At 29.9% G+C, this 16,692-nt stretch overlaps 1 protein-coding gene across 3 annotated transcripts in view; it reads left to right on the top strand.

The window, feature by feature from the left end:
- Positions 1 to 13,083, top strand: part of LOC129965713 (ras-related protein ced-10-like) — a 55,767-nt gene extending 42,684 nt beyond the window's left edge. For all 3 annotated transcript variants that reach the window (XM_056079830.1, XM_056079831.1, XM_056079832.1), the window contains exons 3-6: positions 1,040 to 1,154; positions 2,849 to 2,966; positions 7,063 to 7,202; positions 12,919 to 13,083. In XM_056079830.1, coding sequence (XP_055935805.1) covers positions 1,040 to 1,154; positions 2,849 to 2,966; positions 7,063 to 7,202; positions 12,919 to 12,996 — 451 coding nt within the window. In that variant the 3' untranslated portion in view covers positions 12,997 to 13,083. The remainder of the gene's footprint in view (positions 1 to 1,039; positions 1,155 to 2,848; positions 2,967 to 7,062; positions 7,203 to 12,918) is intronic.
- The last annotated feature ends 3,609 nt before the right edge of the window (positions 13,084 to 16,692 follow it).

Here is a 16,692-nt window from a genome sequence, read left to right as displayed (position 1 = left end):
TTAGAATCCTCGCAATTTCACGTCATATATTTTTTAGGATAGTTAAAATTTGTACATTTTTTTAAAGTATGAAATATCTGTATTCTTATAAATTTATTACGATTCCATATGTGAATTATTTTTTCGAGATTATTTCGCCATTTTTTGAAATGCTGTTTAAAAAAATCGCCTCTCCATATAATTTCGAGCCGTACTATATTCCATGGATATTATTGTAAAACTATATATGTGTATTGTTATAATTAATGAAAAATTCTAATTTAAAAAAAAAATTAGTTATGTTTTCTGTCAAGAAAATCGCTTTTCTTAAATTTTCTAATTTATTCTAGTTTAGTTTTAGTGAAATTTATAAAATAAATCTTTTAAAAATAAAATAAAGTTTAAAGAAGTAATATATGTGCAACATATTTTTGCAGATGTTAGACTGACAAGAAGATAAGTTTGGAATTAACTTCAATTTATTTTCCCACTGGAGGGCATGGTTTATGCAGGGGAATTACTGACAGAACGTGTCTGTTCGCACCGGACAAAATGTGAAACGTTTTTTCCTCGACACTCTTTTACTGAGAAATTCTTATGGCGATTTCTTTGAACTTGTCAATTCGGGAAAGGGAATCTTAAATATCTTAGGAAGAAATGACGTGAGCCTTAGTAATTTTTATCCCTTCTCTTGCAATGTGAGAACTGCATAATCGCAAAGCTTTAGAACGCGTGTTAGAAATAATTAAATAAAAAAGTGAGATTTAGATTAGGAAATAAAAGAAAATTTTAGAACAAAGTAGTATGGGCTAAACTTGAGGTAAAGGAAAAATACGAAATTAATTAGGATTTAAATTGGAGAAAGAGATAGCATTACATATATATAAATTAAGTGTAATTATATTCGTTTATTTTTGCTTCATTCGATATATTTGGAAGTAAACTCAACTACTAACCTTTTTTTTATTTTGAGCAGAATAAATAGCACCATACACAAAAACGAGTGGAGCTATCAGATTGCTAGGAATATTATAAATTATGTCTCATATTTTTTTCGCAGGTTCGACAATTATGCTGGTACTATGGATTGTGATGGAGTAAGAGTCAGCACAACATTATGGGACACAGCCGGACAAGAAGATTATGAAAGACTTAGACCTCTTTCTTATCCTGGTGTAAGTACGAATCTGTTTCCTTTCTTAGAAAAAAATAAGCATCATAATGCATTTTAAGAATTAGTAAGTATCATAATGATTTATGTGCTATTATTCAAAATAAATGCAAATATTACAAATGGCTATAACTTCCTTGCAAACAACTATAAAAAGAAAATAATTGAGCATAATACAGAAGAAATCTGAAAGATTTCTTTGCATGAATCATAACTGCTCTATAAGAATTTCTTTGATCATACTGGCAACATCCATGTTAGTTTATTTCTCTGACGCAAGCTTTCAGCCATTGATATGCATTCGATAGCCAACGCTGGTTAGTATAGATAATGTATTTTGATGTATGAATTTTATAAAACTGTATAAGAAGAAATCTTCTGTAATACGTTCACGTCGGTACGTACCACCGGTTACTCGTATTTGAATGTTTCATTAGGTGCAATACAATGGTTTTTGATAAAATTTCATTTTTGTCTTCAATTCTACATTACCAGATAAAATAAAGAATAGCCGTCATGGAAAAGAAACAGTAATTACATCCTCGACGAGAGCGTAATAATTAAAATCAATATCAGACCATATCAGCATTGTTAAATCCTGAAATTATATATGCCTTTTTTACCTAAATGAAAGTATAAATTAAAAAAAGGCATGAAGATTTTACTCTAAGTATACAAGTTTAGCTTTCATTTTTGAATTGTAATTGTATTGCAAAACTGCTTGATATATATATATATATATATATATATATATAATAGTTATGCAATTTTCAAAACAATACATATATATATATATGATATTTTAAAATATAATTTGAACTTAATTAATTTCCTAATTTTTAGCTTAATTTACCCCATATTAACTTCATTCTAAGAGGTTATCTTATTTCCTGATCTAAGTCCACCTTTTTATTTAATTAATGCAACGGAAGCTCTGTAAAATTGCTGACATCAACAAGTTCCCACATTCAGAATGAAGGGATAAAAAATTGTCGAGCTAAGACATTCTTTTAAAAGTTCCCTATAATTCCCTTACTAAAATCGGCACGCGTAAAGAAATCACTTTCAAAATCTCACAGTATATAATCACAGGGATAAATCTTTCATTAGCGTTTCCTCATTTTCGCTCTTCTGTCTTTCTGTGTTGATGTGTTCGTCGCTTCTGCTTGTACATATATCATGCCGTCCGGGATGGAATAAAACGAAGTTAAAAATTCAAAGTGTCTTCGGCCAGGATTCTACATAAAAAATTATATATATATATATATATATATATATATATATATATATATATATATATATATATATATATATATATATATATATATATATATATATATATAATATTGCTTTTTAACACTATATGTAATTTACCAAAATATATTTTAAGAATTAAAAAAGATTCACTATATTTGCTAAAGTGTGTCCCGTTAAACCCCTCTTTAAAATTTGATCTATTCATGTGCGCATAGGTCTGTATTTTGAAACACTTTAAAGGTTAAATGGAATAAAACGAAGATGCCAAGTAAGTTTAAATGCCAGTAATTGAAAAGCCTTTGAATTGCAGATTTCCATTCGCCAACGATGGAAAGTTGATTTAATTTTGTTTGTTAGAAGATTTATTACTTTTTAAGATACAGTTTTGGTTGTCTTTTCTTTTGTTTCTTTCTAAGATAATGATTGCTTATGTTTTCGCAGACAGACGGCTTTTTGTTGTGCTTCAGCGTAGACAACAACAGATCTTATGAAAATATTATAACTAAATGGTATGGCGAGGTTAAACACCACTGCCCGAGGACGCCGATCATTCTAGTAGGTAAGAAATTTAAAATTTGTTCCTGTGCATATTTCGGACCTTTGTGGGCATGTTAACCGAGATAAGCAATATTTATATGTTACTTAAAATGAACATATAAGTGCTAAAATTTATTTTACATTTCAGAACAAATAGCATGCTTTTAATATTATATAAACTTGTAGAATCCAAAAGTTATACAACTTTACTCTGCACGAGCATGATGAAAATAGGGGGTTCAGATAGCTTAAGTGAAAAAAAAAATATATATCCGGATTATCCTTCTTTATATTTTATTCCGTTTATGTATTTTAGTATTTCTCTCATTATTTTTGGAGTTTCGAAAATATGCAGAATTCTCAAAAATATCTGGTAAAAATGCAAAGACCAAAAGGAAGTTTTATTGTAAAATGAGACATATGGAATCTCACATGTGAAAAAGGAATAAAATTGATTTATAAGAAAATGGATAAAAATAAAAAGAAAAAATATTTTAATGGCTCAGTTTTATTCAATAGTTGCGGGAAAGTGTCTCCTCCCGAAACAGCTATATAAAATTTACAGCTAATACTAATGTATTCGCGCATATTAGCAAAAAATTCATGCTCAGTTTTAGTATCAATTTACAGTATAGCTACTCTATCTCATTGAGCCTAATGTCGCAATTAGACGTACGTTTTCCGAAGTAGATTAAGAACATGTTCCATGAAATTCGATAGAATATGCTTTGTATGAGCCGCCAAAATAAATATATACTTGTTAAACTTTATGACCTTTGCGGTGAAAGAATAGGAACATCCTTTCCGTAGTAATTAAGTAATATCTAGATCATTTCTGATGTTTATTCTGAAGTGAGCAGATGTTCATTCTTTTTAAGGCTCAGAGTAACCTTATAATTAATTATAGGCTTAGGTTTGAAATTATTTGGTCCTGTCCCAAAATAACTGTCGTTTAATTTCAAACAGATTAATGTAATTAAAGTTAATTAGATCACAAAATTTAAATTGGATTTGAGTGCGATTTGCTGAAACATTAGAAAGACTTCTAAAGCAAAATATGTTCTAGAAAATGATCTTATGTATGACTTTTTAATATTCTATATAGAATGCACGAGCTTCGCCATTTCAATTTAAACGTTAATGGTTAACTTTTTCTGATTTGCTTCCGATCTTATACTTAACAGATTATTATGCATCCTATTGTGTAAGAGCAACTGATATTAGATGGCTTTCGTTTATAAATATCGCCTCTTAGTTGACCGCTGATTATTGCTCTGAATGAAGGATTTCCACACATTAATATTTCATTACAGAATCTGCTTATATTCCTACTATCATTAATGGAGATTTTTCCCTGATTAGCATTGAATCTTATTCTAAGTGGATGATCCTGCACGTTATCTTTGATATTAAACAGCTTTTGGACATAAATGTAGCTTCTTTGTCTACTGTCCCTTAACATCGTCTTTTATTTCTTCTATGAATGATTTTGGAACATCCATTTTTCATTTTAGAATCTGCTTATATTCCCACTACATGTCCTAACATTTTTGTTAGATATTTTAAAATCTGAAAATAGAATCCAATTATTGCAAAGGAATCTCAAAGCAGTTTAGACACTTGTTATTGTGTTTTTTCGGTGCAAAAAGGAATTGTCTTCTTTATAACATTTCTTCTTACAACATATTACGTTTTGAACTTGCATCATGTTCTGAATACAACTTCGAAACAATGCAAAAATTCCTATTGCCACAAACAACTCGATTCGGCTGTACAGGAAGAAATGTAGAAGGTATCATTGCCTCTTCTTATACAGTCAACATTATGATCCTAATATTATTTAAAGTAATTGATATACTTCAGGTGTTTTATTATTCATTTTGATCACCAGTAGCTGATATTCTGTGTAACAAAAGCACTTGAAAAATTATTAAGTTCTTTGCATAACTCTATTATTTGTCACGTCATTTCCATGAAACGTTTTTTTTTTCTCGTAGCGTTCTGTTCATTGTCAGTTTCATTTGTAAATGTTTATAATATAGTGATTGAATTTTTCAGGACGTGTCACTGAAATATCATCAAGATTTATTTTTTTATTCAAGTCACCGTCAAATTTGAGGCACATATTACGCAGTTTATATCTAGAAAATTTTTATTTGTATACAAAAATTATTCGATATTAATTTAGTCGAGCATATATTCAATTTCAATATTGTCTTAAATTTCGTAAATCAATTTTCTATGAAATGTGTATACTTATTTGAAGGGTGATTGAAAATTGTAATCTCAGAAGATAATTCAAAACGATTTTTAATTTCTTTCATTTTCAATTAATTTTTAAATTCTGTATTAACATATTTTAATTCGAAGTATTTCTACACATTTTTATAATGACAGAGGTTACTTTAGACTTCTATGAAACTTAATAATCATATTTTAGAAAATCATATCATAGAAAATTATATCATAGAAAGTAGACTAATGGACTACATTTCATAAATCTTTATTTCAGTGATAAAGACACTGCAATATGTAATGAAATGAAATATTTTTGTCTTTAAAGGGCATTGGAAGCATAAATATTAACTTAGTTGTATCTTCATATATACAAACTCAAACTTGTCAATTCTTTCTTTATAGTATATAATATGATTGCTTATAGCATTCTCCATTTATTTTATATGATTATGTAATTATTTCTACAAATATTAAATTGAATCGCTAAGCTCTATGCATGCTCATGAAATTGCTGGTACTGCATATTTTTGTAGAGAAAACCAAAATTGGGGTATGTTGATGTTGAGATGTTCAAAATACTGACTTTGGACAGATTTTTAAAAACAACTGGGGAAATAATACTTGTAGCGTATAATTTTGATTTTTGGTAAAAAAAGATATCCAATCCCAGTAATTTGACGAGATTGGATTAGACTTATTAATTTTGTTTTTCTTTAATCATTTATGGCAATAATCATATTATTCCTATCTGTTACATTTTAGCTTCCATTATCGGTAGATATCAGATTACAAATCTATAAAAAAATCTTCTGATAAAGCTCATCCAATTAAATTATCTCATATTTCTTGTAATTACAACCATGCTAGATTTGTTTCTTTGAAGTAGTTTATATTATATGGAAGAAAGGAAAAAAAAAAAAAAGATACCTTCTGTTGTTACTACATTGATACCACTCACTTTATTATCAGCACTTTTATCTCAGTAATGAGCTACCACTTATAAGATCATTATTTTTGACATATATCATTAACCAACTATTCTTCATGCTTTGCTTCAACTTTATTGAACTTAAGATTGCAGTTAAAAATCTTATCTTCATATTTAATATTTCCTTGTAAATTCTGCAATTCAAAGCATATTATAAAGAAATGGGAATCTTCATAAAATCCATCAGATTTACACAGTTCCAAATCTATCAGAAAAAAAGGGGGGGGGGGATTTCGTGATCTTTAGTTAAAATTGTCTTTACGAGTCTTTTTGATCTCTTCAAACGTGCGACTTGATATTGAAACTTTGAATAGATCTAATAGTTCATTGAAAGAATAAAACGCAATTTTTTTAAAGAGGGTCAAAGGAATCAAGTGGTACCAAATATGACACAAAACGATTAAAGACAGATGGAAGAAAGACGATGTAAGCTTTTCGAAATCATAATAGTTCTCATTGATAGGTTTTAAAAAATCATTCACTTAACACTCAAAGGATGCCCAAGACACTTTTGTTTTACATTTCAATAAAAAAATATTTATAAATGCTTTCTGAAACGCTTAGCAATTTAACAAATTTTCATTTAGTGTACAGCTAACAGATTTTTATTTGAGTTTGATTTCGATTAGTTTTTTTCTGATGGTTTTATTTTACAACTGTTATTTATAAGTTATATTTTTTTCATTAAAGTACTTCATTGTATCAGTATTTAAAAATGGAAAATGCATAAAAAAAATACCAAATATACTGAGTGGCTAAATGGATAAGTTGATTAAATCTCTTATCAATTTAATGGACAAACAAATTAAGTCTATGCCTTTTAAGTTTATTATACTACGACATTATGGTGATGTGTTATTATTATTATTTTTCTTCTTTTTCTGTTTTATAGGCACAAAAACCGATCTGAGAGATAACTCCTCTTCCAAAGAGAATTTTATTAGCAAAACACAAGGCAAAAAGTTGGCTGCCAAAATTAAAGCCGTCAAATATATGGAGTGCTCGGCAAAAGAATTCACTGGAGTGAAGGAAGTGCGTATCTTTCCAAACCTTCTTTTAGTTCGTTCGTTTTTAATTTGCATTAACGTTTTGTGCTCTTCCGTTGACACTCATTTCGTAGCCATGCTTGAAGTCTGACGACATGATCATTTTTTTTCTTTTCATAGTAGATAGAATTTTTTTTATCGAATATAATTATAATGAACATTTATAATATAAACTTGACATTGGATGCATTATCATCGTAGCTGGCATTTTATCATAATAAATCATTTGAAATTAAGAATCATCACTGTGATTGACATAATATCATAGTTTTAAAAAGCAAATCGCTCCTCCACTAGTAAAAACTGAAAAATTATACGTAGTTGAAATATAATAAGAATATGCTTATATTATTCGAAAAACACTTATTTATTCATAAAAGTGCCTTTGCAACTGCATACAAGGGAGGCATAAATGCCCTGAGCGCCACGAAGAAAATATTAGTGCATTTATATCGCTTAAAAACCACGATGAAGGGGGGAGAGTGTGGAAGGAAAAAATAAAACCATGCTCAGGGTACCATATATCCTAGCTTACACATTGATGAAGATTGTCGCCACCTACCTAGCTACGACTTTATATCAGCTATTAAGTTTGTAACTTTAGCTTCTATGCATAACAAAATATATCTCAAAATAATAATATTAAAGAATAAAAAATGAATCTTATTGTATAAATGGAACATGAGTCAAATAATTGTCACAGACTTAGAAAACCCAATAATAGGGGAAGTATAGATGACCACAGCTTTCGCTGGAAGAAGGAGTGGGGGTATAGAGGCACTCATAGAGTCAGCTTTGGCGGGCGTCATGGCGACAGAATATTAGTGTATTAAGTATCAAATATGATGAGGAGGTGAAAAAATAATTCCGCGTGTGGACGTTATTTATCGTGATGACGGCTAGTAGCGCAACAATCATATTAAGTCCCGAGTGCCACTTGCCATCATTAATTATTGAATCTATATTTAAATACAAATGTAATTTCATGTAGCAAAAATATTACATTTTTTATTTAAATTCCTCTGTTATTTTTAATATATTACTAGCTGCTTTCGATGACCAGATTGTCACCAATTATATTTATTGTATTGGTCTATTTGTGTCAAACAATTCCAAGAACTAAATCTTATCTCACAAAAAAGAATGCATCTCTTTAAATTAAATTTGTATAAGTAGCATAGAGAGAGAAAGCAATCTGGTTGGTTAGCAATGTCTGCAAATTCGCGAATACAATTGGTAAAATCAGTTTAATTGTTAAGGTTGAAAGTTTTGTAAAAGTTTTATTTTGAGATATCTTTGGAAACACTAGAATAATGGAAGGGAGTACAGAGATTAATTGCTAGCATATCTTGAAATCAAGAACTTACATATAAAATGAAAAAAAAAAAAGTGCAAAATCGGCGCAGTATTTGTGACATCTAGAAATCAAGAACTTGCATATAAAATGAAAAAAAAGTGCAAAATCGGCACAGTATTTGTGGCCGGGAGATTTTCCAAAAGTTTTTCCCGTAATGCATATAGAGTGAATTAGTGTTTTTGGAATATTTTCGAAAATGGAGGGTAACCATTGATAACATCCTAAAAGTCTTAAGCTCTCATATAAAATAGAAATTGTATGGTTTGGTTATATTAACGTCCCGTTTGAAGCAACACTGGGGCTATTTTGGGATGGACCTCGTAATTTTGAACCGCGGTCAGATGACGAGTACGACACCTGAGTTGGCACCCCCCTCTCCACACCACACCAGCGGGAAATAGAAATTGTGGAAATCACATCAGTTGTTGGGGAATTGGGTACTATTTTTCTAATTATTTTAAATATATAGCCTGATTTATATATATTATGATCGATGTGTTTAATCGATTATGATTAAGATAACTGTTAAAAGTGGTTAATTGATTATACTGACAGTTATTAATAATTGATTAATCACATTCACCGTAGTATGTAGATTACATATATAGGATCATAGATAATAGATCCAATGTCGCTACTCTTCATAGATATTTGATCGAATTACAAACTTCGATTTCTTGCTCGAGTCTCGGCATCACTGAAAATCCGCCGTATGAAAGAACTTTTTGTTCTCTAAATCGATTCGTACTGAGAATATTGAATGTGATTGTGAATAGTAGTGTTCTAGAAATCCATAGTTCAAATTAGACGCAAAATAGGATTCTAATCTGACTGATGATATCTTGGATACAAATGCTAACAAAGAATACATGAAATTTATTCAACACATTGCTATAAAGCATCAATTACAAATTTCACTTTTTCTATGCTTTGAAAGTGTCATTTTGTTCGTTTTGTAAAGGGAATTTTCAGGTATCATGAGCTTCATTTCTTAAGAATATTTTAGAGATTGAAATTAAAAAGTAGTGATATTTCACATTCAATGATTTGTATTTGTAACGATAGTTTCAATCTTGCAGTGTTATTCGTGAATTTTACTTTCTTTTTTTAAAAAAAATATTTTTGTATATGGCAAGGCTTACAAAAGTATGTATTTTTGATAATTACACAAATAAAGTAAGCAATGTAATAGTTTTTAAAAATTCGGCTTTAGGAATTTTTTGATTCCCTAGTGCTTAGACTACCATGAATCCTAGAAGTTAAAAACACGAAGAACTAGTTGGATGAAATTTTGAATATGATCATTTTAGCAAAAATGTAGATCTATATTTTTCGATAGCATTTGTCAGATACCGTCTATCAGTCTGTTTATTTGGTAGTATTTTATTTTGCATAAGAAAATTGAACAGAATAAGATTTTTTCTTTCTTCTGTACCCTTATTACTTTCTCGTAAATAAAGAGAATGTATTTCTTTCTTCAAAATATTCCACCTCGAAAATTTCCCCCTCTCTTGAATCTGATTTTATGTCTACCGAAAAACACAATCTGATTTAGGTCTGTCTGTATGCTTGTGAACATTATAACTCAAGAGCACTTTGGGCTAGACGATTGAAATCTGGTGTGTAGAATTTACATCAAATTTGTAGATTTCGTTCAAATTTTGGACAAATTCCAAAGACAAGAATTTTTTTCTATCTCAGTTCACGTAAACTCGATAAATAAAATATGCAAAGAGCTCTCTAAGTGAAATTAAGTATACAGTTTTATAATTAGAAATTTAGATGTGTGATTAAATGCGAACTAATTCTGTTAAGTGATTGGCTATTTATTGACCTGTATATTCAAACGTATGTGAATGCGATAACTATAAAAGAAAATGACTGATATAAATAAAATTGGGTATATGATCTTGTTTCTTAAATTGTATCTCTGTGTTGACTTTTGATTTCGATTGATCGAAAAGAAGGCGATCAAAATGCATACTCGGTTTTCATCATTGCAGTTCAAAACACAAAACTCTCATACGCTTTACTGTATTATTCTGCACCTCTATTAGCACAAGATATTGTTCGATATTCTGAATGTTGGGCAATATTGTGAATATATCGTTACAATGTTGGTAGATATTGTTACAAAATATTTTTCTTCTACAAATACCGCCAATAAATCACTAATAACGTAACGCATGTAATCGCTATAGTTCAGCAGCTTGCTTGCTGTCTAATCCTCCAGTTTCTCTACGTGTCGGCGACTCCGACTACTCTCACACACCACTTCTGACGATATGCACAACTTCACTGCAGCTTCAGAGTGCCCGTCTTTTATAGTTCCGGGAGGCGGGGCTAGAATCTTCAGACCAATCAGGGCTTATCTGTGTGTTCCTACTGGATGGTTCGTGAAACTTCTCGAACTTTCCAGTATGATCCATTTAGTCGCCAAACTCGCCAAATTCGTCACCAAATGGCCTCCAAGCTCTCAGGTCATTGACGCACAGGACAGATCTTACAAAGGGTTTTAACGGTTTTTCCCAGGATGACACTATTCGTGCCGGGTAGCAAAATTACAGATTTGTAACAATATTTTATGCTAACTGGGATGAGAGTCAGCAAGGTGAAGAAAACACTTATTGTTTTGTCACCTCCTGTCTTGCCCTGTTCTCTTAGTCCCAATGTAATAAAGATTGAGTACCCGTTTTCTTGTGGTGGCCTTGCTAAGGCACAGGGTTTTCACGGGGAAAAGAGGGCCCTACGTTAAGGAATATATCCTAGGACCTAAATGCATCAGATTTAAGGAGTATAGAAGAAAGTTTCGCATTTTTTTTTCTTTTGTATTGAGCTTTCTATGTTTGTTGCTCATTTTTTTAGAATTTTAATAACTTTCCTTGTTTTTATTTGTTTTTCAAACTCAGGTTGAAACTACAAAATGTGATTAAAAAATGTCAAAGGTTAGATTGCATCGGAACATCGAGTTCTCATCGTAAGAGCTTACTGATATGAAAATTAAAAGAAAGAAATTCGATTTTTGAGATTTATTTTTGCTCATAAATCATTTTACCATCTGACCATGATACGAAATCTATTCTAAAGTAACCTACTTGTATCTTTTTAAAAATAGGTCATTTGTTGAACTAGAAATCATATTATCTCAAGAATGAAAGGTTTATATTTAACCATGTGTTCAAATAACGAAATGATCAGTCTTTGACTCGTCACAAGTATTAAAAATCGTTTCTGTGGTTTTGGACCTCTAATATAATAATAATAATTTTGGAGGAGTGTGAAATAATGTAGACTTTTGCTGTGACAATCCATAGCGGATATGCGGTTAAGAACTATATAGATATAAGAAATTGAAATTTTCGCTAGTTATAAATTATTAATTCAAAATTCTCATTTTTTTTATTATAAATACTTTAGAAATAGATATAATTCATTCAATAAAATTTTATAGAGTCGTAAATTTATGCATTTGGAGGTTCACGTTCTCAGAAATTCTTGAAGTTTTATTTAATAGCTAAATAGACAAATATTTCAACTGAATTTTCTAAGCTTATATAAAAATGAATGGGTTTTTTTTTGTAAAAAAAATCATAATCCATGTTTTATAACAGTCCGATGAAAAAATTTTTTAAATAAAAACTTGTGTTTTATAATTGACAACTAATCTATTCTGTTTTTTCTTCTTATTGAAATATTACTCTAGAAAATAAACAGCTCTGGTGAAGGTAGTCCAAAATTGTATAATAAAAATCTATACTTTGTCCATCAAATATTGTAGAAAACATGGACAGTAAACAAAAACACAGTCAAGAAGAGCATTTGTAGGAACTAACTACACAAGTAGACAGCAAATTTCTACTTCAGTAACAACATTAACACTCTCACTGCAAATACAATTTTTTAAAGAAATTTATTCGTTTGAGCCCCTACTCGAATTTATATTATTTCCCTGCAATGTGTGACGTCAAATTGAATTATCTAGAAGAATCGTCATATTTCGGTTCCTAATAAAATTAGAACCATAATTCTTGCATTTTTCAGAGCCTTCTTGTTGCAAATTTTCTCTTTGGAGATCATAGAATTAGCTTTCGTTAAGAATCTGTACATTTTTTTATTTATAAGACTAGCAGGACAAAGAAACAGAATATAGATTTTAGAAATATTCCAACGTTTTCATTGGTAGTTGAAATGTGAAGTGAAGAAAATTATAGTTATACTACTTATTCTTTAGATATATGATTTCGAATTTTGGAATCTAATTTTACTAATAATAGCAAATTTTTCATGTTTTGGCCTTGGTTTACCCAAAATTCATATATAATTAGAATTCATTCTTGTATTTCAGGTATTCGAAGAAGCAGTGAGAGCTGTTCTGAATCCTCGACATTCCCCTAAAGTGCTTCATCAGTGTGTTTTACTTTAGATACAAATGTAATTGTTCTCCATGTTCTTAGTATTTTTATATTTACATCTTTTCATTTTTCATTGAATAAAGTATTTGTATATTTTATTTTGTTTTGTTTATTGAATAATACCGGGAAGTGCCGCATTAGCAAGTATTTTCTTGCTCCCCTAATGGATATAATGAGATGTGATCGAATTATGCGTACTCTGATGACGGCTTAAATGAAGGACGAACACAGGGCTATTTTGTGTTAACCTAATTGCTAGTTTTAATTGTCGTGATGATGCAGTAATTCAGGTCACCTCGTACGCAAAAGCAGTTCAAGTGAGCATTCTTTGGAAGCATAGGTTGTAATTATTTCAATTAAATCTTCTTGCATTACTGGATGCTTATGGTTTCTTCAACAAAGCCATTTTAACCATCAAATTATGAGAGACATCAAAGCCTTGACACTTTAATAGATATTCATTTGTTTCCTTAATTATATACATAAACCTTTATAATGGAGTCGAGTTCCAGGAATCATAATGGCATTAAATACTATTGTATGCAATCCGTTTCAAATTACGCTTCAACTCTTTTCAAGTAATATTATTTTAATTTATGTTTCGTCATGTAAACGACAGATATAATAAACAAAATCTTTCTTTCTTAGCTTCAACGATGGAAGGAAATCAAGCGAGTGAATATTTAAGGAAAAATGAAAATGATTGGAACTTTAATGCAACAATATAATATACTATCACAAAGAAGTATACTATAAACACACCAAAGAATGTACAAAGTGCTAAATTACTTTTTAAAGGCAGTCATTTTGCTCTGTGTTTTATTTGCTTCTCAACTCGAATGTGTAAAAAACGGGCTATCTATTTAATATGTAATATCAAGGTGCGTACTTTTTTTTCCATTTTATTAAAAATTTTCTAATTATGCAGCTATTTAGTTAGAAGAGTAAAATATAATATTTTTAATCGCTTCTAATTTATTAGTGGTAAGCGCTTTTGTTCCATCCACACACGAAAAATGAATTATTTATTTAAAATAAATAATGATTTTGAAAAATCCTATGTATTAGTGCCAATCAACTTGCATTGTCCCGACAATTTTTAAAACGTATACGTAATGCTTTCATTTACACAAAGATACTCTTTTTCGTTTTATTCCTTTTTAACTCTTGATCTTTTAGGAACTTAAATGACTGAAAAAAATGTTGTTCATATTCATCGTTTCTTAATTCATTCTGCATGTAGTAAATTAACTCATCGGAAACGTAGAAAGAAATATCTCCGTCTATTAAAAATGGCTGATATGAATGAGCAAAAGAACTTCGATTTTGTCATTTAAAATATTGCCTTTTGCTTTTTTTTTTTTTTTTTTTTTTACTTATACGAAGTAGAATAATCGTCAAAAAATTCGAACTATGGATTTTGGCGAATCTTTACGTTTTAGACTCTCCTGAATTCGAAAAACGCATTTTTGGAAAATGTTTATCTGTCTGGGATAAAGGTAACTCAAAATCGTTTTGAGTTAGACCTACGAAATTTGGTGTACAATCTTCAGATCTAATTAGTAGATTTCTATCAATTTTGAGCAAAGTGCATTCTGAGAAGTTTGTCTGTCGGGCTATCGGCATAAAAGTTAATACGATAACTACAAAACGAAGAAAGTTAAATAGATATTGGTATTAACCCTTTAAAGGGTCATTTTTTCATATTATGTAAAAATATTTTTAGGCTTGAAATTAGAATAAGAAAAGGGATTCATTTAGCTTATTAGATAGGTTTAATTTGATTAATTAATTAATTTGGTTAATTAATAATTAAGTAACAAATCAAGGCACGTCATTTTGTCTGTGATAAAGAATTGAATCATCTAAGTTTCTGTCTTTCTAAAAAAATATGTCAGAACTTATGCCAACCTACATAATTCCATACAAAGATTGATAAATTTGGTGGGAAGCATACTTCCCACGGCCCTAGAAAGGGTTAAAATATGGTACATAGATTAAACATCTATAGAGTAGGCTTATATAAAATTTTCGGCCATATCCAACAACGGTTTGATCGTCTATCGGTATATACTGTCAGAAAATGTAAACCCGACTCAAAATTGCAGTGACTTCAACATATGAAATTTGGTATCTGATTTTGTGGATACAATTGTAATTTTGTGTAAAATTTTTGTTTCAATCGGTGGAGAAAAATTTGTCTGAAACCCAAATTCGGTTTTTGGATACTATTAATCGTATGACAGGGAATAATCACCAAAAAAACTCGCCAGTGATCACGAAAGATTCAATAAAAATACTAAATTCATGTCAAAAGTTAGTATTTCATAATTATTGTACGCCAGTGCCATGCAAGGTGCTCTCTAGGATAACACCTTTATTTGAGAGTATGCGAGAAAGTTTTTGGGAGACCACTTCCGCTGGTTATTCCATCACAAATAAAACAAAAAAAGTAGTGATTTTTAGCAAGTAATATTTTTTTTTAAATCAAGTGTTATTTGTTCCGCATTTTCAAACTTGCGACGTCACTTTGCGCACTACTAGTTTAAGTTTCTTAATTTTAAATGATTAGTTTCGCTCCATCTGGAATCCCGAGACTATTCGCGCTCTTGTAAGACGCAAGTTATGTTTACTCCTTAACAGTTTATTTGTAACCATTTTATAATCGCACTCTTACGAATCGTATTTTTTTCAGTAATCTGTAAGTATGAGAATATAATCTTTAATCAAGCTTCATTATATTCTTTGGGTTTTACTACACATACAATAGCTTCCAGAATATTCCAATAATAACGAACTTTTTATTAAATAACTTAACTATTACTTACTTGTTACTTTCAACTACCGCAACAGCATTGAAACATGACTGAAGAACTGTTTTCTTTTCGGTAACAGATAATATGTTTGCTACGTGTAATTTTAATTTGAGAAGAGACCGTTCTTTCTTCTTCCAACTGAAAGATTGCTTTTAAAATCAAGCCATGTTCTTTTAACAACCATAATAGTTTCTTATTAATTGAAAATGCTTATTTTTTTTATCATCTTTTATAATAAATATCATCATCTTGTTTTAATTCCTAGATAATTTTTTCATTCCATACAGTGACGCTACTCGAGCACCCTAGTCAGTCTGCAATTAGAATTGTTAAGCTCTGACAACATTTATACTAATAAAGCGTGAAGAAAACAGCCTACGCGAATAGAAAGGAAAATTCTAGACGTTCACTGAATGAATTCCTACTTCAATAACTCATTAGTGCAGTCTGCCTTTTATGTAGCTTTTGTTTGTACAAAGGAATTTCATTTGCATAGTTCCACTCAGTACGCCGCCTTATTTGGATTAAGATTAATCAATGTAATTAACCCCAGAAGAGCTTATTAGGCGCTATTCCTGAGAATCTATCATTTCAATATTTCTTGATACCGATATCGAAAAGTCAGTTATAAAAAGACGATTAATTCTTTGGAAGAATCAGTTTATACCATCATAATTTTCAGATCTCGAAGTTTTAAAATGAATCTTTATATTCATTTGTATAATTATGAATGTAATTTCTTTCCAGAGTGACTGACAGAAGTTAAAATAAATTTTTAAGTGAAATATATTAAATAAACTAAGCGAACAAAATGCGTTACATAGCTTTAAAATTTTGTTCCTAATGAAAAGTACTGTTTGATATTATAAGTTAAAATTTTTTAATTGTAAG

This window comes from Argiope bruennichi, chromosome 4 (genome assembly GCF_947563725.1).
Source record: "Argiope bruennichi chromosome 4, qqArgBrue1.1, whole genome shotgun sequence".
In the NCBI taxonomy this organism is placed as follows: Eukaryota; Metazoa; Arthropoda; class Arachnida; order Araneae; family Araneidae; genus Argiope; species Argiope bruennichi.
This window is presented reverse-complemented; position numbering and strand designations above follow the sequence as displayed.